The sequence below is a fragment of the Engystomops pustulosus genome, chromosome 5 (assembly GCF_040894005.1).
Source record: "Engystomops pustulosus chromosome 5, aEngPut4.maternal, whole genome shotgun sequence".
Taxonomy (NCBI): Eukaryota; Metazoa; Chordata; class Amphibia; order Anura; family Leptodactylidae; genus Engystomops; species Engystomops pustulosus.
Window position 1 is genome coordinate 156116599 of NC_092415.1, and position 26181 is coordinate 156142779.

At 42.9% G+C, this 26181-nt stretch overlaps 1 protein-coding gene across 3 annotated transcripts in view; it reads right to left on the reverse strand.

The window, feature by feature from the left end:
- Window positions 1-26181, reverse strand: part of ANO10 (anoctamin 10) — a 176530-nt gene that overhangs the window by 30277 nt on the left and 120072 nt on the right. The window contains exons 13-14 of one of the 3 annotated variants that reach the window (XM_072153532.1): window positions 19515-19559; window positions 19080-19419 (exon numbers count right to left, since the gene is read on the reverse strand). The exons of 1 other annotated variant lie outside the window; for it this stretch is intronic. In XM_072153532.1, coding sequence (XP_072009633.1) covers window positions 19551-19559 — 9 coding nt within the window. In that variant the 3' untranslated portion in view covers window positions 19080-19419; window positions 19515-19550. Of the gene's footprint in view, window positions 1-19079; window positions 19420-19514; window positions 19560-26181 lie in introns of those variants that run through there. One more of the 3 variants, XM_072153531.1, reaches the window with a different exon arrangement.

The following is a 26181-nucleotide window of genomic DNA, read 5'->3' on the forward strand; positions in this document are numbered from 1 at the left end:
CGATTCTCCTCAAGCCCCACCTAAAATTTATAAGCTTGCATTTACAACATGCTTATATAAAAGAGATATCAGTCCCGTAGCATCTGGTACACATAATACTTCAATGAGGAGATAGAAGTATAGAATTCGGGAATTATTAAAGGCCGTATATATCCCTTATAGTAAGTTACAGATATCTCTTAAAGGACACCTGTCATAAGGTCCGTGTCACTTGTCCTGTCACCTCTACCTGTTGGAGCAGCTCACAAGGATCCATCCCAGCCTTTATCTAGTTATTTCATACATTATTCATTGTAAAATCATCTATTTTTTTATCATGTAAATGAGTCTGGTCACATGGTCAGAGGCAGTGATGTCACCCCTGTTACCCCTCCCCTCTCCTCCCCCTGCTCATGTCTGTGTGTAATGTATAGTAAAGCATGGCTGGTGTGTGTGCTGCATCTGCTGACATGCTGCATCCTCCTAATATACAGGTGAGAGACACAGACAGCAGCTACACATGAATCTGACATGTTCTGCTGTATCTCTCCTAAACACACACACATGCACACACAGGCTGCAGGGGGCGTGGTCACCAGCACCAGGAAGCACATCATTATACAGCCTCACATCATTATACAGGCTGTCAGTCAAGCACTGGGGGTGTGGCTGTGCCTCCCACTCATGAATAGAGTGGACAACTTGAATATGCTAATGCTTCATTGGACATTTCACAGGTCATTTGCATACAGCTTTAGGACCTCATTGCTTAGGCTTACAGGCATGTAGAGGGACAATGAAGGGATAGAGGCAATGCTCTCTAATGGCAGTTTATGAAAATATATTTAGTTTAGGGGGGTTATTTTGCATGATGGGTTCTCTTTAACCTCTGTCTGATATTTCTTTGCTTGTCAAGGATGTTAAAATAAATACAGAATCCAAAAACATTATGGGGGAGATTTATCACAAGTGTGTGAGAGGAGAACTGTTCTAGTTCCTCATGGCAACCAATCAGAGCTCAGCTTTCATTTTATAAGCAAATGTGGAAAAATGAAAGCTGAGCTCTAATTAGCTTCCATGGGCAACTAGAACACAAAAAAAAAATCACAGTTAAGTACACAATCACATTAATAAATCTCGAACTGTAAACTTCTTTCTTGGAGAATTAAGAATTCCTGTCTTCTGTGTAACAGACTCTGTATTCACTGCCATCAGGACATTACAAAGGACTGGCAGCCGTACAATATTCTGAATGTCCAGTATATTATCTACTCAGTATAAAGAGAACGTCCCCCAAACACGGCACATGTAGTAATAAGCATGAGAGTGCCCAGAAAGGAATCTTCACAGAGGGTGCTTAGAAACCATTAGTCTTCTACAAGAAATGTTTGCTAAACACGGCAAGATTTTCCACTGGGTTAACAGACTCCCTGGATAACATCCACATGGAGCTTGATTTGCATAAGATACAATTTACCATCCCTCTGGCTTCCAAAAAATAACTCGAAAAAGACCTGCACTGCTGTGTGTTATGTAGAGCTCCAGTAAGCAACGCAGCATCTTATAAATATACATGAGTGGAAAAAGGTAGCTCACACGTTATTATCACTTCTTTCACAAATCCCAAAGGCAATGTAATCCGCTGTATTGTTTCATTTCTGGCTGGATCCTATACAGTGTTTACCTATTATCCTGAACATTTAGGAAAATTACAATTTAAGATTAGTTATATGGCAAAAAAATATAATAGGGTGAATGTCCTGCAGGATTACAGAGAGTGGGCCCTCAAGGTGGTTATAGACAATGATTTAAAGGGAACCTGTCTCCATGGACCTCATTCTCACTAAAGACAGGTTACAGAAGTCCATTGCAAGTATGTCTTTCTTCCTTCTCTAAGCATTTTATAACTTACCTTGTACCCTGAATATTCTGAGTAGTCCCAGGGCCTGGGCTTTGGTTTGGATGCATTTCAAAAACAACAGATGACAGATGTGCTGCAGACTGCTCAGCTCTTAGCCCCCACCTTGGTGCTCCTGTACAGCTCCTCCCTCTGCCACTGATGTCAGCTTACCAGGCTGTGAATTCTGAAGAAGCAGGAGGGAGGAGCTGTAGGAAGCATAAAGGTGGGGGCTGAAAGCGGAGGAGTCTGCACCACAGACAAGTCACATGTTCTTTTTTGAAATGCATCCACACCAAAGCCCAACCCCTACAAAAGATTCTGTCAGGGTGCAAGGTAAGTAATAACACACACTTACACTGTAATGCTCAGAGAAAACAGAACGGCATATTTGCAATGCAGCTATAATGGGCTTCTACAACCTGTCTTTAATGAAAATGAGAACCCTAGACAGGTTCCCTTTAATGTTGGTCCCACTTGCCAATTCTGGTGGGATTCAAAAATTAAAAGTTGAAGAAAAGTGAGTCAGATTGTAAGTTGGTCATTTTCAGCAGCCATTCTAACTGAAGGTGGTTCTAAAGTTCAAACAGACGAGTAGAGGGAGCTTCAAGGACACCTGTCATCAGGTTTCTGTCACTAATTTTGTCACCACTACCACCACTACTTAGAGCAGCTCACAAGGATTCCATCCCAGGCCGTCAGTCAAGCACTGGGGAGTGTGGCTGTGCCTCCCACTAATGAATAAGATGGACAGCTTGAGTATGATAATGACTCATTGGACATCTCTTAGGCCATTTGCATACAGCTTTAGTACCTGCTTGTTTAAGTTTACAGACATGTAGAGGGACAATGAAGAAATAGGGGCAATGCTTTCTAAAATGAAATATGAAAATGAACAGAGAAGAGTCATATTTTACCTAAGAGGAGTCAAGTTTAGAGTCTGCAGGGAAGAGGGGGTGTCACTTCAGACGCCACTATCTGCAGTTCTGTAGTACCTAGAACCTTTCTTTCAATATCACATAAAAGATAAGAATCTTTTCTTTCAGATCGCATCAGATTTGTGGTTCTGGGAGAACCGGAGATACAATTAAGAAAATAGGCAGGAGTAGTCAGGAACGGGATCTTTATCAGAAGCTCACATTTGCAACTATGGGGCAGATTTATCAAAAGTGTTGTAAGGTAAGACAGTGCAGGGTTAGACTACACAGTCTTATACTACAGCAGATGTATCATACCGCATCAGACTCTTATATGTTTCTTTTGCAGCATAAGACTGTCTAGTCGTACTTTGCACCTCCTATTAGTTGACTTATTTTATAGGTGCTATAGAATCGAAGGTAGGGGCGTCAGAAGTGACACCCTCAGCAGCCTCTTATCCTGACTTTCTGCAATTTTCATATGAATTTGAATGAGATTTATAGATTAAGGAATTTCTAGAAAGGATATTTCATATCCTACCTAATGGGGGCAGGTAGTTTAAAAGGGTAAAATCTGGTGACAAGTTCCCTCAAAGGACATCTACCATAAGAATAGACTTACTTGGGGGTTGCACCAGAAGTTAAAAAATGACTTTATAAAAATATGCTAATGAGCTATAGGCACTCTAGCTCACAGGTTAATGACACACAACAGATATGATAAACCCGAGCGCTTCCGGCTCATTAGCATCATTTTAAAAGTTAATTTTAGAAGAAAGGGGGCCATGGATAACAAATATAAGAAGATTATCACAGCCACAATGCCTGGATCTATGAGCAAGTACCCCTGGTTTATCCCAATTCATTCTGATGGTAGATTTTCTTTAATAAGGGTTTGCTTTCTTTTATCACATTTGCAGGATTATGACATACAATAGTCTCAGTCAGATTATAACATACAACCAGGGCCGGATTAAGGTTGGTGGGGGCCCCTGGGCGCAAAATCTGGTGGAGGCCCCCACTGAGTGTAGCGTACACACATGTCTTCCTGCTTCCTTTCCACTATCCTAGCAGTAACACAGCTACATACAGCCGCCTCACCCCAGTAACACAGCTACATACAGCCGCCTCATCCCCAGTAACACAGCTACATACAGCCGCCTCGCCCCCAGTAACACAGCTACATACAGCCGCTTCATCCCCAGTAACACAGCTACATACAGCCGCTTCATCCCCAGTAACACAGCTACATACAGACGCCTCATCCCCAGTAACACAGCTACATACAGCCGCTTCATCCCCAGTAACACAGCTACATACAGACGCCTCATCCCCAGTAACACAGCTACATACAGCCGCCTCATCCCCAGTAACACCGCTACATACAGCCGCCTCATCCCCAGTAACACAGCTACATACAGCCGCCTCATCCCCAGTAACACAGCTACATACAGCCGCCTCACCCCCAGTAACACAGCTACATACAGACGCCTCACCCCCAGTAACACAGCTACATACAGCCTCCTCACCCCCAGTAACACAGCTACATACAGACGCCTCACCCCCAGTAACACAGCTACATACAGCCTCCTCACCCCCAGTAACACAGCTACATACAGCCGCCTCGCCCCCAGTAACACAGCTACATACAGACGCCTCATCCCCAGTAACACAGCTACATACAGCCACCTCATCCCCAGTAACACCGCTACATACAGCCGCCTCATCCCCAGTAACACAGCTACATACAGCCGCCTCATCCCCAGTAACACAGCTACATACAGCCGCCTCACCCCCAGTAACACAGCTACATACAGACGCCTCACCCCCAGTAACACAGCTACATACAGCCGCCTCACCCCCAGTAACACAGCTACATACAGACGCCTCACCCCCAGTAACACAGCTACATACAGCCTCCTCACCCCCAGTAACACAGCTACATACAGCCGCCTCGCCCCCAGTAACACAGCTACATACAGACGCCTCATCCCCAGTAACACAGCTACATACAGCCACCTCATCCCCAGTAACACCGCTACATACAGCCGCCTCATCCCCAGTAACACAGCTACATACAGCCGCCTCATCCCCAGTAACACCGCTACATACAGCCGCCTCATCCCCAGTAACAGCTACATAAAGCCGCCTCACCCCCAGTAACACAGCTGCATACAGCCGTCTCATACCCAGTAACACAGCTACATACAGACGCCTCATCCCCAGTAACACAGCTACATACAGCCGACTCACCCCCAGTAACACATCTACATACAGCCGCCTCGCCCCCAGTAACACAGCTACATACAGCCGCCTCATCCTCAGTAACACAGCTACATGCAGCCGCCTCGCCCTCAGTAACACCGCTGACTATAGCCTGTCAGGCACACGTCGGGCGTTCTGGAGAGAAGATTGCAGTTCACCCCTCCCGTCTCCATAGAGAATAGAGCTATGTGGTCGTTCTTACGGCCATAGATAGAGCACGCTCTATCTCTCTTGCGGCCACAGCACGAAACAGTGAGTACTCGTTGTGCTCACCATACCAAAGCACTATAGATGCCTATGAGGGAAGTATATCAGGTAGCAAATTTGTGGCCAGATATACGTCCCCCATACATGTTCCCTTATACAGACATGTTTATACAATTACACACTGATATATACACACCTTTATATACTTATATACACACAAATAAAGTTCTACACTCGTATACTTGCACCCATATATACACACAAGTATACACTTATACACACATTTATGCACTCATATACATTTATACACTAATACACAGAGTATATATAAACTCATAAAGTATATACACACACATACAGCATATACACACACATATGGGAAGTACACACACATAAAGTATATAGAGCATATACATACCATATTCCCAGTAATATATATATTTAAATGTACACACATATATGCTTATATAAAAATATGCATGTATAAATACAGTATATACACCTATACACGGTAGATGCATATATACCCATATACACAGTATATATATTTATACACGGTAGATGCATATATACCCATATACACAGTACATACATCTATACACGGTAGATGCATATATACCCATATACACAGTATATATATTTATACACGGTAGATGCATATATACCCATATACACAGTAGTCTGTATAAAATTTGCTACCTTTTTCACCCTTATACATCTGCCTTTCTTTCTTTTATGTCCATATACACAGTATATACATCTATACACGGTAGATGCATATATACGCTGTACATACATATATACACAGTAAATGCATATATACCCATGTACACAGTATATACACATAAACAGTATATACACATACACAGTAGATACATATATACACATACACAGTAGATACATATATACACATACACAGTAGATGCATATATACACAGTAGATTCATATATACACAGTATATACATATATACACATACACAGTAGATGCATATATACACATACACAGTAGATGCATATATACACATACACAGTAGATGCATATATACACAGTATATACATATATACACAGTAGATGCATATATACACAGTAGATGCATATATACACAGTATATACATATATACACAGTATATACATATATACACATACACAGTAGATGCATATATACACAGTAGATACATATATACACATACACAGTAGATGCATATATACACAGTAGATGCATATATACACAGTAGATGCATATATACACAGTAGATGCATATATACACAGTAGATGCATATATACACAGTATAAACATATATACACAGTAGATACATATATACACAGTATATACATATATACACATATGCCCTGTATATACACATATGCCCTGTATATACATATATACACACAGATACATTGATATGTATATACTTACCTTTTAGGGTGCTTGTTCGTGCGGGTGGGTCTTTTGGTTGCTTGTTCGGTGGGTGCTTGTTCGAGGGGGGGGGTTGCTTGTCCGGCCGGGGAGGGGGGCGGCGGGTGCTTGTTCTAGCGGGGGGGGGGGGGGGGGGGGCGGAGGGGGGGTGCGCGACGGGTGCTTGTTCTAGCTGGGGGCGGAGGGGGGGTGCGCAGCAGGTGCTAGTTCTAGCGGAGGGGGGGGGGGGGTTCGCGGCGGGTGCTTGTTCTAGCGGGGGGCGGAGGCGGGGGGTGCGCGGCGGGTGCTTGTTCTAGCGGGGGGCGGGTGCGCAGCGGGTGCTAGTTCTAGCGGGGGCGGAGGGGGGGGTGCGCGGCGGGTGCTTGTTCTAGCGGGGGGGGGGGGGCGGAGGGGGCGGGTGCTTGTTCTAGGGGTGGGGGGGGGGGCGGGTGCTTGTTCTAGCCGAACGAGGTTGCTTGTTTGGGCGGGGGTTGGTAGCTCGGCCATGCGGGCCGAGAGGCGGTCACCTGTGCTGGGGGGGCGGGCGGAGAGGCGAGTCACCTGTGCCAGGGTTTAGGCGGTGTCACCTGTTCCGGGGCGGGCCCGGAGGCGGTGTCAACTGTGCCGGGGGGTGATGGCGGCCGTTGAGGAGGAGTTAGTAACACTCATGCCAAGGGGGGCGGGCGGCTCCTCCATGCAACGGGCATCTCAGGCGGGGGGGCGCGGGCGCGCAGGAGGTGCGATCTGGTGGGGGCCCCAAGGGGGGGCAAGATGGTGGGGGCCCCGGGGCTCGAGCCCCGGGAGCCCCGCCTATAATCCGGCCCTGCATACAACAGTCTCAGTCACTTTAACACAGATTGTACCAAACTCATTATTTGCATTCGCCAATGAATCTGACGGCAGTGGTGGTTCGAAGACTGACGCAAGGAGCTGCCAAATGATAAAGTACCCCAATTGCCTTCAGAATTGGTTACTACCATTAACAACAAGAAAAACCATGTGCTACCAATAGAAGAGAAGATTGTTTATGCAACCAGTGGGACAATGATCAGGAACAGGAGTTTTCATCTTTTTTTGACCGTTTATATAGTACTGTATATACTTAAAGGAAACCTACCACTTTAAAATGACCCCTCTGACCCACAAATACCTTAAGCTAGCTCAGGATGAGCTGATGCCGGACCATATTTTCAATTAAACCAGAAACCGCTGTATTTGTAGAAACATTATTTTCTTGTGGTAGTAAAATCTCTCTTCGGCGCTTCTATAAGCGTCATACAGCGCGCACCCCGGACCCTGCTCCGCGATCACGCTGTCGTCAGCGGCGCTCCCGTCACTAATTTTGCTGTGCCCGAGAGCCGGTGACGTCACCGAGCTCTCGGGCACACTAGCGCATGCGCACCACCTCCTCCTGGCGCGTCGCGGCCGGATCCCATTGCGCATGGGCGAAGTATAGCGGCGAGCATAGTGGAGGTGGTCTTCTCGGTCTTCTCTCCGAAGCCTCGCGATACTACGAGGCTTCGGGACTTCGCCCATGCGCAATGGGATCCGGCCGCGACGCGCCAGGAGGAGGTGGTGCGCATGCGCTAGTGTGCCCGAGAGCTCGGTGACGTCACCGGCTCTCGGGCACAGCAAAATTAGTGACGGGAGCGGCGCTGACGACAGCGTGATCGCGGAGCAGGGTCCGGGGTGCGCGCTGTATGACGCTTATAGAAGCGCCGAAGAGAGATTTTACTACCACAAGAAAATAATGTTTCTACAAATACAGCGGTTTCTGGTTTAATTGAAAATATGGTCCGGCATCAGCTCATCCTGAGCTAGCTTAAGGTATTTGTGGGTCAGAGGGGTCATTTTAAAGTGGTAGGTTTCCTTTAAGTTGGTAAAAACAAATGTGAGTATCATGAATTTTATTATCTAATTAGGTAACGCCTTTGTCTTTTGGACGAAAAAAGAAAAAAAAAATGAAAGATTCACAAAGTTTTCTACACGACTACATATTGTCCTAAATAACCAATTTGCAGGCTGATTTTTTTTTTTGTAAAACAGGTCACATCCTGTAAAAGGTGTGTGCGAGGAGTGACATGAAAGACACTCATGGGAAAGCTATTTTGTATCCCAACCTAGAATGAGAATGAATAGCTAAATCAGCCCAATGATCACTGTTACAGGGGATATTATTCATAACTGGACCCTCTGCTCTATTATTATATATATTACATATAGTGTAAATGGATTCAGTATATACTGATAGCAGTCACTGATACTCTGTGGTGAGATGTCAGTGTGTACTGAAGCCATTGGGTCATTAACATATCAAAAGGCTTTGAACAGTAAGAAGCCACCATGAACCAGGTGTGAGATGCCCTGCACCCACTGGGGTCTATCCTAAGAGGGTCTTAGGGTGGAGTTATAGGTGGTGGGAAGGGATTACACACAAGGATATTTAAGCATGGTAAAAACAGAAATCACTCTCTTTTGTCTCTTGCTCCTGACCCCCTCCCCGGACGTACAGCACTTAACAAAGGTACAGGTCATATATTGTGTGTGCTTTCTGTGTATGTATATAACTTTATAAGAGTAATTATAACATAGTACTTATTATAATATAGTAGACTTTATACGTGTACCTATAGATATTCCAGGTGTTATGTGTTTTACCATATATATACATAGCTAAGTGTTTACAGTGAGTGTGTATATATTAGTGTAATTACATGTATAACCTATAGCCGTATCCCATTCACACGTGGATCTGTGCCCTGCATGTGTATTGGAGTAGATATATAGATGCTATTGTGCATGAGTCTCTATATGTATATGTACATGTATATGGTCAGGTACTGGATGTAACTCCTGCTTCAGGGTACATCCAGGAGTTTCTGTAGTGTTAACTATATATTGTATATACATACACATTACTGTGTCCGGGAGAGGTCAGGAGAAGAAGGTTTGTCTCTATGTATTTTGTATTGTATTTTATGTAGTTACTTTGTCACATGTGTGTTGTTAGTAAAGTCTTTTTGTATATAAGTATCTGCGAGGGTTGTATGTTATTCCTGTGATATATGAAGGACTGGAGTAGGTGCTTATGGTAAATAGCACAGACTAAGGGGCTGGACAGAACCACTGTAGCCTAGAGGAACTGAACAGAAACCCAATCCCCAACCCCCCTTTATCAATGGCGAGCCAGGCCCAAATGTCATGATCCATCTATATTAGGATATAGTGGTGAAATTGTTGTTATACTGTGGACTTAGGTTATTAGACTGGGTAGGTTCGGACAGGTAGCACAGTTTCATCTGAGGCCTATAATAATAATAATAATAATTCTTTATTTATATAGCGCACACAGATTACGCAGCGCTGCACAAGCATGTCAAATTGGTCCTAGTATGAGTGTGGTTATTGGCAGCGAATCTATATAAGTTCAGTTCTTAGGATTCTGGTTGTTTCCTGTTATCAGACCCTTGTGAGGTGACCCTGGTGTGAGGGTCTTTGCTTTGTATAGTCCTTAGTACAGGAGTAACACAGATCGCAGGGATACAATGACTGGCAAAGTGGAACATGTGACTTTTGAAAAGTTGAGTAAATGTAGTTCGTTTAACCCAGTGTTATCTAAGAAAGAGGAATCTATTGATCTGCTATGGGAATCCCTGTTAGAGCAGGCGAATTCCTATGATAAGTTGCATATTGCTAAGCGCAGTGTACTGAACCAGACATCTAAGAGGCTCCATATGATGGCCAAGCTTGTGTGTGTATTTGAAGAGGCCATTAGTAAGATGGAGAAGATAGATGGAGACAAAGGATCAAAGGTTCCTGAAGATTTGCATTGCAATTGTTGTAAGGAAGGGGTTAAACGGCTGAACAGCTTAGAGACACAATTGGAACAGCAAATTGATGCTATAAAAGATAGGGATAGCTGGATACACAGGCTGCAGTCTCAGGTAGCTGAGAAGGAGAAGTATTATGCAGATGTGGATAAGGTGTTTATACAGTTATACATGGAAATAACCGAATATAAGCAAAAAGCAGCAAACACTGAGGTGATTATTGAGAACTTGAAATGTGAAATAGCAAAAAGGGATGAGATCATCTGTAGCATGCAGACGTCCATCAAAGAGTCTTTGCCCACGAAACAAGTTTGTGTTTCGAGTGCAAACAGGGGGAGAGATGAGACTGAACCTGCGGCTGCTACAGATCACTCCACACCCCTGCTTGTTACTAGGCCTGGACTAGTGGGCAGTGGAGTAGATGGAGGGACAAGCATTGCTGGTGGGATAGATAGAGGATTAGGATGCGACTCTGAGACGTCAGTGATCAGACATAACCTGCATGTGTGTGACAGTAATGTACAGGAAGCACAATCTTCCCATAAAATGGAGAGGATGCAATATCTGTTGAATATATGTAAATATATCCCCAGCTATGATGAAAATTTAGATCCTTTCACTTCCTGTGACACGTTTGAAGGTTATTGTAAGAAATTTTCTGTTCCAATGGAACATCGCATGGAGCTGTTCAAGCTATGGCTACCAGCACATCTTTATCAAAGATATGAGGCCATAGGGAAAGCAGCCCCCAGTAACGGCCAATTTCATGATGAGGGAGACAGACTTTCCATCCTCATGAAATTGGTAACAGGGCATTTGGATGTCACCCCAGACATACTGGTTAACTTCAGACCAACCATCTATGATGAGCCCTTGTCTCTGTGTGGGAGGTTTGAAGTTATGTATAGAAAGGTGACTAAGAATCATAGTCCAGGAACCCCACAAGGCATGATCCGCATGTTTGTGGAGAAGTTTCCATACCTTGATACCACAATTAGATTGAATGCAGCAAAAGAAGCTTCACTCATGGAGGCCGCCCTGGTAATAGAACAGGTCAGACAGGATCTACTCAAAGATAGAAGGTCTATAAAGATCAGGAAACAGATAGCAATTCACCCCAGACTGCAAGGAACCCATGTACAAAAGAAAGCATCTCCCAGCCAAATACTGAGGAAGTGGGGGAGTGTTAGGTGTTTTCACTGTTTACAGTATGGACATATAAAGAGGTTCTGTCCACAAAGGGTTAACTTGTATGAACGGGGGATGGTCTCACAACATGAGGGGCACAAATGTGTGGCTTCACATGGAGCAGGACCACACAACTGTACAACAGACAGCCCTACTGGGAATCTGCTGCAATAGGCTTAAAGTTGGGGATCCATAATATACTTGGCCAAAATTAGTAAAATCTTGGATTCCCCATATAATGGCCAGGATGTGTATTGTAAACCTCATTAACTCTCATTGCTTGGTGATGAGATTCTATCACCTAGAGGGGGGAGGGAGGAGGTTTACTGTTACTGAACCTGTGTAAATAGTCTGTTTGTAACAAGTGTTAATGAGGTCCAGTCCTTTTGTTTTCAGCAGCTCAGAGGAGCAGAAGTGCAAGGGAAGTGTATTGTTCAGTCATTTATGGCTCAATCCTGGAGTCAGGCCTCTGCCTGTAAAGACAAAGGTGTTAATCGTAAATAACAAATTTGGTCTTTTCTTTATGTTTGCATATTTGTTTTGGCAATATGATGGTTCTTAAGCTAATGTTGCACACAGAACTCTGTGCTCTCAGTGATTGGATATTCACCTGGTAACATGTTGGACAATTACAAAATAATATCCACTAAGATTGGTTGTATAATCTCTCTAATTTCTGGCACCTCAGTAATTAAAATTCGGGTAGAGGGGTGATTACCTGCCCCTGTCTAAGTGCAATAGGTCTCAGGAAAGAAAGTGGTCAACTATCTCTAGGACCTATGGTGCGTACAGTGCAAAGTCCGCGGCGCAGCCAATAGTCCGTGGGGCATAGCTCTCGCTATTGGGGATTCTGCAGGGAGTGGGTAAAACCATGGTGAACTGCAGAGGCGCATTATGGTACAATGACTGTTCAGTCGGACGCGGGTCTTTTAAGCTGCCGGTCAAAGGGGAAGCACCATAGGAGTGACAATCCCAGCCTTGGTTTATACCGTGTGATCTGAAGGTGCCAGGTATACAGTATATAAAGCTTGCTTTTTGCTAACCAATGTCTTGGTGGTATATCTGAGGTAAAGGCTCTGTCCACAGGGGGAGAACATCATGTCTCCTGATTGATGAGGTGAACAGAGAATAAACCATGGTGGATGTACATAGAATAAATGTATTGCAGGGTGAGTTCTGTATCATGCGGCAGTCACTGAGGATTCCTCCTCTATGCAGTGTACTCTTCCATTGATCATTCCAGGTGGAGACACACAGAGAAGCAGCGAGTGTCTGTCTGCTGAAGGAAGAGCAACTAGCCAATCCCTCTTCTACAAAGATGGCGTGAAAGCTGGAACCATCCATCCAAAGAGCGGGCCAAAGATGCAAATGAACTTGTGATGTGCACTCAAGACCATATGGACAGTGACCTCTAGATGAAATATAATCTTAATGTCTTTCTGTTTTTATTTTACACCCATACATGAAAGGGTGATTTTTGGTTGTATTTGTCTTTATTTTGTACTTAGTTTGTTTTATTTTATGTCAAACATCATCACATAGAAGAGCAGACTCCAGCATAGTGTGTCAGGCGTCTGACATCAGGGGGAGATGTTACAGGGGATATTATTCATAACTGGGCCCTCTGCTCTATTATTATATATATTACATATAGTGTAAATGGATTCAGTATATACTGATAGCAGTCACTGATACTCTGTGGTGAGATGTCAGTGTGTACTGAAGCCATTGGGTCATTAACATATCAAAAGGCTTTGAACAGTAAGAAGCCACCATGAACCAGGTGTGAGATGCCCTGCACCCACTGGGGTCTATCCTAAGAGGGTCTTAGGGTGGAGTTATAGGTGGTGGGAAGGGATTACACACAAGGATATTTAAGCATGGTAAAAACAGAAATCACTCTCTTTTGTCTCTTGCTCCTGACCCCCTCCCCGGACGTACAGCACTTAACAAAGGTACAGGTCATATATTGTGTGTGCTTTCTGTGTATGTATATAACTTTATAAGAGTAATTATAACATAGTACTTATTATAATATAGTAGACTTTATACGTGTACCTATAGATATTCCAGGTGTTATGTGTTTTACCATATATATACATAGCTAAGTGTTTACAGTGAGTGTGTATATATTAGTGTAATTACATGTATAACCTATAGCCGTATCCCATTCACACGTGGATCTGTGCCCTGCATGTGTATTGGAGTAGATATATAGATGCTATTGTGCATGAGTCTCTATATGTATATGTACATGTATATGGTCAGGTACTGGATGTAACTCCTGCTTCAGGGTACATCCAGGAGTTTCTGTAGTGTTAACTATATATTGTATATACATACACATTACTGTGTCCGGGAGAGGTCAGGAGAAGAAGGTTTGTCTCTATGTATTTTGTATTGTATTTTATGTAGTTACTTTGTCACATGTGTGTTGTTAGTAAAGTCTTTTTGTATATAAGTATCTGCGAGGGTTGTATGTTATTCCTGTGATATATGAAGGACTGGAGTAGGTGCTTATGGTAAATAGCACAGACTAAGGGGCTGGACAGAACCACTGTAGCCTAGAGGAACTGAACAGAAACCCAATCCCCAACCCCCCTTTATCAATCACATAATACATTCTGGGATCACAGAAATGAGGGACTGAGGATCTTCAGTTTTCTGCTCCCATGCAATTCAATGGGTCAGATGCACAAATTTAACAACAAGGCTATGTTCACATTTGCATCAAAAGCTGTAACACTGATTCAAGGGAAACGCATGGACAAAATGATCCTGCTTGCAGGGCTTTTTCATCCACTAAAATAATGAACACCAAAACCTTATTGCCACTGAGTTCCTCTAGTGTCCATTATTACAGAGCAAGACTTGTTTATATTGGAGCAGAACAACGTAAAGCCTTATTGTAATTAAAACAATTATACTGCATACATCAATTGGGGAACCTTATTTCCATCTGGGCATTCACATTTAAAGGACACCTGTCATCAGGTCTCTGCCACTAGTCCTGTCACCTCTACCTGTTGGAGCAGCTCACAAGGATCCCATCCCAGCCTTTATGTAGTTATTTCATACATTATTCATTGTAAAATCATCTATTCTTTATTATGTAAATGAGGCTGGTCACATGGTCAGAGGCAGTGATGTCACCCCTGTTCCCCCTCCCCTCTCCTCCCCCTGCTCATGTCTGTGTGTAATGTATAGTAAAGCATAGTTAGTGCATCTGCTGACATGCTGCATCCTCCTAATATACAGGAGAGAGACACAGACATCAGCTACACATGAATCTGACATGTTCTGCTGTAACATGGCTGCCTGGAGCTGCTGTATCTCTCCTAAACACACACACATGCACACACAGGCTGCAGGGGGTGTGGCCACCAGCACCAGGAAGCACATCATTATACAGCCTCACACCATTATACAGGCTGTCAGTCATGCACTGGGGGTGTGGCTGTGCCTCCCACTCATGAATAGAGTGGACAGCTTGAATATGCTAATGCTTCATTGGACATTTCACAGGTCATTTGCATACAGCTTTAGGACCTCATTGCTTAGGTTTACAGGCATGTAGAGGGACAATGAAGGGATACAGGCAATGCTCTCTAATGGCAGTTTATGAAAATATATTTAGTTTAGGGGGGTTATTTTGCATGACGGGTTCTCTTTAAAGGAAACCTACCACTGGTAATGGTAGGTATTAGCTGTAAACACCGGGCACCAGCTCAGCTCAGCTATATCGCGGTTTAAACACATTTTGATGAACAGACCCGAGGTAGCTTCGGCGCTGCACGCGGCACGCCTCTGGCACTTCCTATGTAGGCGCGCGCGAGCTCGGCCGCGCGCAGCGCCGAAGCTGCTTCGGGTCTGTTCATCAAAATGTGTTTAAACCGCGATATAGCGGTTTAAAACACTAGCAAAGGTAAGCTCCGGCACCAGCGCACCCTGAGCTGGTGCCCGGTGTTTACAGCTAATACCTACCATTAGCAGTGGTAGGTTTCCTTTAATTTAATTCATTTGCCATATGTAAACATTTCTTCAATTGGAAGTTATAAAAAAAATGTTCCTGTGTGAAAATAATTTCTCATAAATGTAGTCATAGGGTCCCTTACAAACGAGATAACTTCCTCGGATACGACCACCTCACATTTTGGCAGCAGGGGCCACACATGCGCTATTGAGCCCTGTCTGACCTCCTGGCTTCAGCCATCATTACCACAGGACTGCTGTGGGACCTGCAGTATCTCCCGACATTTAATTTTTCGAAACTTTTTGTTTCTTTGTGCAATTACTCCAGCCGAGGTGGCCGTATCCAAGGATACATTCATGTTTCTAAAGAACCATATGACTACATTTATGAGAAATTATCTTCACACAGGAACATTTTTTTTTATTAACATCTAATTGAAGAAATGTATATATATATATACGGCAGATTAATGAATCTGAATGTGAATGCCCAGACGAGAATACCCCTTTAAAGAAATCTACCATCAAATACAAATCAATCCTTATAAACCATGAGCACTGTGATATTTTATATTCATGGCCTCCTTCCAACTTCACAAATTATGCTAATGATTCTGAAAGGCTCCGGGGGGATTTACTGGAGCCCCTCACTGCTGCAGCTTCACAGGCTGTTTCACTCTCCTCCTCTGTTCCCTCAGCACCTCCTCCCTCCCTCTGCCTGATGTAATCTCACTGAAGAAGAGAGAATTTCAGCACATAGTAGAAGTAGGGTAGTGTGCATGCACAATGTAACAGCCTATAAAGCTGCAGCACAGAGGGGCTCTGGTAACATTCCAAGAAGCCATTCAGATATTAGCATAATTTGTAAAGTTTATTTTGGTAATCTTTTAAGGAAGGAGGCCATGGATAACAAAAATGAGCAGAGTACCACAATCACAAGGCCTGGATGTATCAGTAAGTGCCCTTGGTTTATCATGCTTGATGGTAGATTTTCTTTAAGCTAAAGTAAGCCAACCAAGGTGGAGAAAACTCATTATGGTTTTTGCTAATTTGTAATGAGAATATTTCATAAAATATTATAAAGAAAAGTAATTACAGGTTGTAAAAGTCCTAAGAGTATAGTATAGAGTCTTTCGAGCATAAGCTTCAAAAAAGCTTTCACATGCATAAGACATCTGTCTAGACCTTATCTTCATTTATTAGGAAATTCCTATAATACCATCACAGGTCTGTGCAAGCGAATTATGTCAGACGTTTAAAAAAACACAATAAAATAGAACAGGTCAAAACATTCACCTAAAAAAAAATCAAACACCATTAAAAAAAAAACGTTTAGTACACAAAAGCAGTAAAGTCTACTTTTATAAATTCTGTTTTAGGATAACACTTTCCCAATAGTGTTCTATATCTGAACCCTTCCTACCTTTGAGCCACATGTAGATGTAAAGAACGCCTCCAGCTCATTAGCATAATGTTATAAAGCTGATTTTGGAGCAATATGGCCGTCCCTAGATACAGTGCCTTCCCTAACGAGCCTAACAAGCAGTGAGCTGAGTATAGTCTACCATCAGTGACTCTGATGGTACATGTCCTTTAAAATGTTGTAAAAAAAAAAAAAAAAAAAGGACTTCATTATATGCAGTCATTTGCAGAAGACAAATTGACACCAGTAAAATACCATCCAACCAGCCAAGGATATGTCTGGAATAAAGTGAATTTCTAACGTATAACATCACTCCAGGGCATGCATCCCGAGTAGGCGTGAGCAACGTTTGGTTGCATTATGTTTACTCCTGTATCCAAAAAATAACGTAAGTATCATTTTCGTGTTGTTTGTTCACTTGTTATACTTGAGCTTTTATTCTGCAATGTTATATACTCTTGTATAAAGAAAAATAGAAAAATGCTAAAAAGAAAATCTACCGGCAGATTTCCATTCCATTAACCATTAATGCTGCTGAGTAGCGCCCTGCAGCGTGATAAGAACTATGGGGGAAATTTGTCAGGGCATATATACCAGTTTTCTGGCGTATATGCCCTAAAATAATCGCAATGCCTTGTGAACCGCCAGGCATAGCGATTATTTTATCTGTACGCCATGTGTGACTTAAGGGCAAAATAACTAAGGGGGGGGGGGACTGCTGGCGTCAGAGTGGGTCGGTGAGGGGCATCCCTATTCCTGCTCCACACCTGTGCACTCGCTAAAGTCTGCAAATGGTCAAGTTGAACAATTTCTGGCTAATATGGCAAAGCTATGCCAGGCGGGAGTTTATTCATTCTGGGCAGTTCACAGACTGTTAAACTGTCTGACCCTTCCCCTGCTCTCCCAGCACGTCCCCTCTCCCTCTGCCTGTGTAATGTCACTGCCGCACACAGTTTCAGTACACAGTGGGAGGGGGAGATGTGCTCTCTACAATGTAATAGCCTGAAAAGCTGCAGCAGAGAGGGGCTTTGGTAACACCCCCAGGGGCTCTTCTGACTCATTAGCATAATTAAGATTAATTAAGTTCCTTAATTAAGATTGCTACAGTCATGGTACCTGGATCAATGAGTAAGTCACCATAGTTTATTATGCTTGATTTTGATGGTAGATTTTCTTTAAATCCGTCATTCTGAGGTCTGGTCCAGAGACGGGTTCTCCCACCAGTATCTTGTTCTGCTTGTCTATGTGTGTATTCATCCCCCATTTCCTTGCAATCCCAGCCTCAAGGTAAGTGGAAGGGGCCGCGCTGGGCAGAGCTTACGCAGAAGCTTGAACAGTGACATTCATTTGTGATCACTAGAGCCCCATACTGGCTACAGAGGACAGATAAAGAGGATAGCTCTTCACAGGGATAGGAAACTGAAGCAGGGTAAGTAGATCTTTTTCTCTTTTCAAGGCCCACAAGGGGCTTTCCATATGCATCATCCCCCACCTGGGCCTAGCCTTTTCTTGGGCCCTGGAGGCAGCCGGGGCACAGAATACCCAAGTGGCTGGCGGTTGCGGCCTAGGGCACGCTGATGTCACGGTTCTTGGTTTGGGCACCAGAGGGCTGTACTACATCCTGGCAGGTCTCCAGCAGGTGGTGTGTGCAGGAAACATCGAGGGAGAGGCCGATGTACTGGTCCTCCCTGGGGCAATCCCTGAATGTCTGTAAGATAGGTTCCTGGGTAATGGATGGGGAAGCCCGCGGTGGCAGACAGCCGTATCCAGGGATCAGACCAGGGGTGGCAACAGATAAAGTAGCTTCCTCTTCACAGGGTTAGGGAGCTGAACCGGGTAAGTAGTAAGCCCACGAGCAGCTTTCCATATAAGCTAGAAAATGCATTAAAGGTCATTAAAAAACTAGCCTAAAAGTATATATTTTTTGATTTAGTAATTTGTACATGGTCACTTTCATACACACACAGACATATGAGATTACACATGACAGTTACACTAAAGCAACATTAAAACACTTTATTCTGCTCTAACCAGTGCTTATTGTGTCCAATAAAGCATATACAGGATATAGAATATCAATGGATATATATGAAAAGATGCTAAGAATTAGGTTTGCCACTGGCTAAAACACATGCAAAAATAGCAAAATTTAAATAAGTAAAAAAGACCATTATCCCCGTGCCTCGCTGCATTCTACCAGCACTTTACAAAATAGCAAATGTCCCACATGATAATTATGAAATAATAAATTGCAATTTCACAGTTGAGAACATAAAAGGTCATTGATCGCCAGAAGTCCAAATTCTAAGCCTTCTCAAATTCTTCCCAAGCATCCAGGTTTTCTGTATGCAGACAATTATATGGCAAATTCTTCAGAGAAAGTCTCCAGCTGGGTGATTTTTGGATGAGTAACAACTCAATTTGCAATGCTACTTACCGTGCCATCTGTATTTTCCATGCAAAGCATAAGAAGTCACTGCAGCTATGGAGACAGATGACATCTCTTCAATGCTATACAATTACTTCACAAGTCTTGGGTATACAATAAAGACTGCTGCTGTACCTATCTGATCCCTTAGTACAGTGATGGCAAACCTTTTAGAGACCGAGTGCCCAAAATACAACAAAGACCCGCTTATTTTTCGCAAAGTGCCAACACAGAAATTTAATTTGTGATTTATACTCCCTTCTCTGTGACAGTTTTCATTGATACCAGCACCAGAGGACACCAATAAAGCAGAAAATAGTCCCATGTTGAGCTGTCACTTTAAAATACCTCTGTGCAAGTCCTGGGATGTCTGGGACTGCAGGAAGATACCTGGAGTCATCTCTGGTGATGGCCTGAGTGCCCACAGAAAGGGCTCTGAGTGCCACCTCTGGCACCAGTGCCATAGGTTAGCCATCACTGCCTTAGTACTAAATAGGAATCGTATTCCACTTAAAACCTGTCACCAGGGACTTCATTTTCACTGAAGACAGGTTACAGAAATCCATTGCAAATATGCCTTTCTGCATTGATTGGGACCTTCATGGACAGCTTTTTTCAGGAAGTCCTCTGGCACTCTGCGTTTGCACACTTTAATAGGGAATAAGTGTCAGGTCTGTGTACAGCTGAATTGTGCACAACCTGGTGTTCCATTTGTATGGGGAATACAAGAAATTTGTTATTGTAATTGGTAAAGGACCCGGGGTCACATCCCCAAGGTTCACACACTTGTCATCTATCCTGTGCAGAGGTGATTAGTTGAAAACTTTATTAGAGACCAGCAAACCCACAGTTTTAATTTGGGTACAGCGTTGCCGGATTTGCAGCTGAACCGACAGTTCGGCAAATTGATGCCCCTTGCTACTAGCCATGGCCATGATTGGCCAGGGGGTGTCCAAACTAAAACTATGTGTCTGCTCATCTTTGTAACAACCCTTTTAAAAAAAATGGCAGCTTGCATCGTGCCAGAGAACCCTATTTACTTCGATTTACTTAAATGCGTCCTCTATAAATCTTTGTTGTGTCTGCTAATAACTATATATTAGCATACTAAGAATTTTAATTCGCTGAGGGATTCTTGAAAGTGCTCTTATACTAGAGCTGTTCTGACAATGTTAAGCAAAAGTTACCGCTATCCTATAAAAGAGGCAGGAACGCTAATGGTAATTTACACTTCTCCGGAGGCAGCTCTGCTTTAGTGCTTGCAAGATAAGTGCAAGGTGTTTACATGAAGCAGTAATTTTACTTACAAAGGTGCGTTAGACAGGATAATAAGGGCAATGCCATCCCTTTGTGTGCCCAATTACTAGCTGAATTTCGCTAGTAAAAAAATGTATAGTTCTGTGTGAGAGTCAAGCTAAAAACACAAAAGAGGCTAGTCTGCCAGTAGAGAAAATGAAGCTAACTACCACTTGTTACGGTAATAAACTAGGAGAAATGCAGCTCTCAGGAGATCGGGCAGGAGAATACCTAACCATGGCAACCAACCAAATCAGCTTCCTGGCACATTCTCAGCAAGTGTTAAGAACCAGATTTAATTCAGGAAACATAACCAAAAAAACGGGCTCTTGAGATCCATCACTGCAGCACACAAATAACACTTACTGTGTGGCCGGATGATTCCAACAAAAGTGAAGCCTTTTTCCTTATCAGCCAGATATTCCTGTCCGTAAAATGGCTGCAGATGGAGGGTCATGTGATCTTTACATTAACAATCGCCCTGTCAGGACTTTGATCTTATATTCAATAAAACCATCATAATTTCCAGGCAGGGTGATTGTTTATGGTCAGATAAGATCACATGACTCTCCATCTGTAGCCTTTGTATGGCAAGAGAATTCACTTTACATATCAATAAAGCAGTGCAGAACTATTAATAGATGTATCCTGCTCCCCACACTTGCACACACATTACAAAAATCACAGCACCTTTAACCTCTTGACGACCCATGACGTAATAGCACATCATGGGTCGGCTGCGGGTGCATGGAGAGGGCACACGGGCTGAGCCCTCTCCATAGCCGGTAAGTCTTTGCTGCGATATACCTGTAACACCCGCGATAGGTGCTAGCATCTTATTGGAGATTATCGCTTCCCGTGACGTCTTCGAGGAGTGGGGATTGCTCGCGATGACAGCCTCGGGTCTTCCAAAGACTTGAGGCTGTCTCGTTTTAACCCATTGATCACAATGTACAAATTGCAAATGATAAAGAATGAGGAGGAAAATCTTCATATACTGCTATACAGTAGTATGGCAGTATAAGGTTGGATCAATAAGACAGCCTAGAGTTAAGTATCTTAGGGGGTCTGAAAAATGGTAAAAGTAAAAAATAAAAAAAAGTTAAAAAAAAAAAACATAATAAAAAACAAAAAAATTAAAATCACCCCCCCTTCCCTAGAACTGATATAAGTAAACAATAAAAATCACAAACACATCAGGTATCGCCGCGTACGAAAATGGCCGATCTATCAAAATATAAAAATTTTTCACTGCGTTTAACCCCGAATTTAACCTGCGAATTTGAAAACAGAACTTTCTTTACCATTTTGAAAAATAAAAAAAATTCAATAAAAAGTGATCAGAAGGTCGTACAGTCCTAAAAATGGTAGCATTGAAAACATCACCCACAGCACCTACACCAGTGGTGGTGAACCTATGGCACTGGTGCCAGAGGCGGCACTCGGAGCCCTCTCTGTGGGCACCCACGCCATCACCCCAGCATGAAGTTCACCAGACAGGACTCAAAGAATCTGCCTACAGAATCTTCCTACAATGATAGGCGAATTTGCCCTCCTCCTTTCAACTGCATTGGTGTCTTTAGGAGGCTGAAGGATTGAAAGTTGTCAAAGAACAAGGAGAAATACATTACTGCTTATATTGCTGTGGTGGCACTTTGCAATAAATAAGTGGCTTTTGGTTGAAGTTTGGGCACTCGGGCTCTAAAAGGTTCGCCATCACTGACCTACACCATCGTATTAAAAAGTTATTAGTGCCAGGAGATGGCAAAATCTAAAAAAAAAAAAAAAAAATTGTACAGGAGGTTTTAATTTTTGTAAATGTATGAAAACATTATAAAACCTCTACAAATGTGGTATCCCCATGATCGCACTGACCTGAAGAATGAAGTAGACATGTCATTTGGGGTGAACAGTGTAACAGCTGTAAAATCCAAGCCCACAAGGAAACTGTGCATATGCGGTTTTTACCAACTTCACTGCATTTGCAATTTTTTCGTGCTTCTCAGTACACGCCATGGAAAATTAAATAACATCACTATGAAGTGCAATTTGTTACACAGAAAACAAGCCTTCACCGAGCTCTTTACTTGTATTGAAAAAAAAGTTAGATTTTTGATTGTGGGGAATGAAAAATGGAAATGAAAAAACAAAAAAGGGCCAGGTCTTTAACCCTTTCAGGACCTGGCCCTTTTTTGTTTTTTCATTTTCATTTTTTACTCCCCATGATCAAAAATCCATAACTTTTTTATTTTTCCATGTACAGAGCTGTGTTATGGCTTATTTTCTGCGTAACAAATTGCACTTCATAGAGATGGTATTGAATATTCCATGCCGTGTACTAGGAAGCGGGAAAAAAATTCCAAATGCAGTGAAATTGGTAAAAAAACGCATTTGTGCCGCCTTCTTGTGGGCTTGGATCTTACGGATTTCACTGTGCGCCCCAAATGACATGTCTACTTTATTCTTTGGGTCGGTACAATTACGGGGATACCAAATTTGTATAGGTTTTATAATGTTTTCATACATTCAAAAAAATTAAAACCTCCTGTACAAAATTTTTTGGGGGATTTTGCCATCTTCTGGCGCTAATAACTTTTTTATACTTTGGTGTACTGAGCTGTGGGTGGTGTCGTTTTTTTGCGGATTTTGATGACATTTACAATGTTATCAATTTTAGGACTGTTCGACCTTGTGATCACTTTTTATAGAATTTTTTAATTTTTTTAAATGACAAAAAAAGTGCCATTTTCGACTTTGGGCGCGATTTTCCGTTACGGGATTAAACGCAGTGAAAAACCGTTATCATATTTTGATAGATGGGGCATTTTCGGACGCGGCGATACCTAATGTGTTTATGATTTTTACTGTTTATTTATATTTATATCAGTTCTAGGGAAAGGGGGGTGATTTGAGTTTTTAGGGTTTTTTATTATAATTTTTTTTTTTTTTTACTTTTTTTTATTTTTATTTTTAGTACTTTTCAGACTCCCTAGGGTACTTTAACCCTAGGGGGTCTGCACGATCCTATCATATATGGGGATTTTACTACTCATACATTACAATGTGCTGATAGCACATTGTAATGCATGGGTTAACCTGAAGTAGCCTCAGGTCTTCGCGAGACCCGAGGTTACCATGGCGACGGATCGCCGCTCCCCGATGACGTCACGGGGAGCGGCGATCCTCGAAAAGATGGCGGCGCCCACGCGCCGCCATCCTTTTGAAGCCGCCGGCAGCATTGCCGGCGGCGATCGAGGTGAAAACACCCGCGATCGGTGCTAGCACCGATCGCGGGTGTTACCGGTAAGCCTTTGCTGCAATATGCAGCAAAGACTTACCGGCTATGGAGAGGGCTCAGCGCGTGAGCCCTCTCCATGCACCCGCGGCCGACCCGTGACGTGCTATTACGTCACGGGTCGTGAAAGGGTTAAAGGGTTAAGATCATTTACAATGTGTTTATGTATATTTCTAAAATATTAAAGTTAAATGTAAGAAAAAAAATCCAAATCATCCTGATCCCCATCTATTTGAATGAGGGAGCGAAGCTGACATAGGTGATCTATAGGTGACCAGAAGATCAGAACCCCCCTGTTTTATATATTAATCATAGGCCACCAATATTAATGTTTTTATGTTGCAACTGTGTATTGTTTTATTTATAATCGTCACTTTGTGAAGGGGGCATTCTACTTCCTGTATAGTTAGTACTGCAGATTGTTGGGGCTTTGCATTAATAGGGATTAATTGTAAGTTATGGTTTTTACAGTCTTTCGGGAAATTACGATGTACAGTCTCCTACCCCAGAGCAGTGGTGGCGAACCTATGGCACTGGTGCCAAAGGCAGCACTCAGAGCGCTTTCTGTGGGCACCCAGGCCATCCTCCCGGGACAGAGTTCATCAGACATGACTCTTCCTGCAGTGCCAGGAAACTTAAGAGATGCCGCTCTACTATTTTAAAGTAAAATTTCCTTGGTCGTTTGGAACTGCAGGAAGAGTGAGAAGGTGTGAACAGAGTTGGATTATCTTTCAAGGTTCTCCTGCTGATCCTATGATTCTTCCTGTACATTGACACCCAGGAGAGAAGCTACAATGATAGTCCAAATTTGCCCTCCGTCTTTTAACTGTATTGTCGGCCTCAGGGGCCAATACGATTGAAAGTTGTGGACGTACAGGGAGCAAATAGTTTTTGTTTAAATTGTGATGTTGCCACTTGACGATAGATAAGTGGGTTTTAGTTGTAGACTGGGCACTTGGTCTCTAAAAAGTTTAGCAACACTGTCCTAGAAAACAGGTGCACGAGCAGTAATAACACACATATCTGATTACTCTCTGTCATATAGTGAGTTGTGTATCTGTGTGACCATGGACAGATTTCTGTCCACTAGTTGTAAACCTAGAAGCAGAGATCTAGAAAACCATGAAGAATTGATACAGAAAGTATATTGGAAAATTGTATAACTTTTTAACATAAAAACAATATCATTAATTTGCTGAAATGGGAAAACCCATTTAAGGCTACACTCACACGATGTATGCCCGCCGTACCGTAGCACGGCGGGCATTCCATAGGAAGATACAGCGCACGGTGCCGTATCACGGTAAAAGATAGGACATCTCCTATCTTTTCCCGGGCTACGGAGAGGGTATGGTGCTGCATGTGTGCTGCACCGTACCGCTCCCGTACAGGGCCGTGAACCCATAGAAGTGTATGGGGGACGTATATCGTCCGTAATACGTCGGCCGTATATACGTCCCCCATACATGTGTGTGAATGTAGCCTAAGTTTGTAGTCTTGACTGTGTTTGACCTCTGGCTTGCTTCTGTTCTCTTATCTGGATTCCAGTTTTCCCACTACCTGTCCCTGACCTTGGCCCTTACCTACACTATGCCCCCCCCCATCCCCATAGCTCTTTACAAGTTATGGTCAGCTCAGACCAACAACAAGGATTATTCAAAACAAGAAAGAAACTGACAACTAGAATTCACCTTGCAGAAATTAGGAGTGATATATAGGTCACAGGTTGGGTTAAAGAATTGCTAACTTTCTTAGCATATTTAAATGGTAAAGATAACTTTCCAAGGTGGGGAAAGGTAGGGTTGAATTCCTTACACATTCTTTCAGTCTAGAATAACCACTATCGTTACAAGAATGTCTCTTTAGAAGTATCTCGCACCTACAAAAGTTGTAAAAATGTCATAAAATGTTATATGAAGGGACATCAAAAAGTCAACATAAGGAAGAACAGGCAAATAAATACTTTAAATTTAGAAGACAATATTGCCCACTGCTTGAGTAGTTGAGTTCAGGATACTGGCTTATGGGTAAACAACGGCCACTATGCTACATAAATCACATAACATGCTTTATCACCATAAAGCA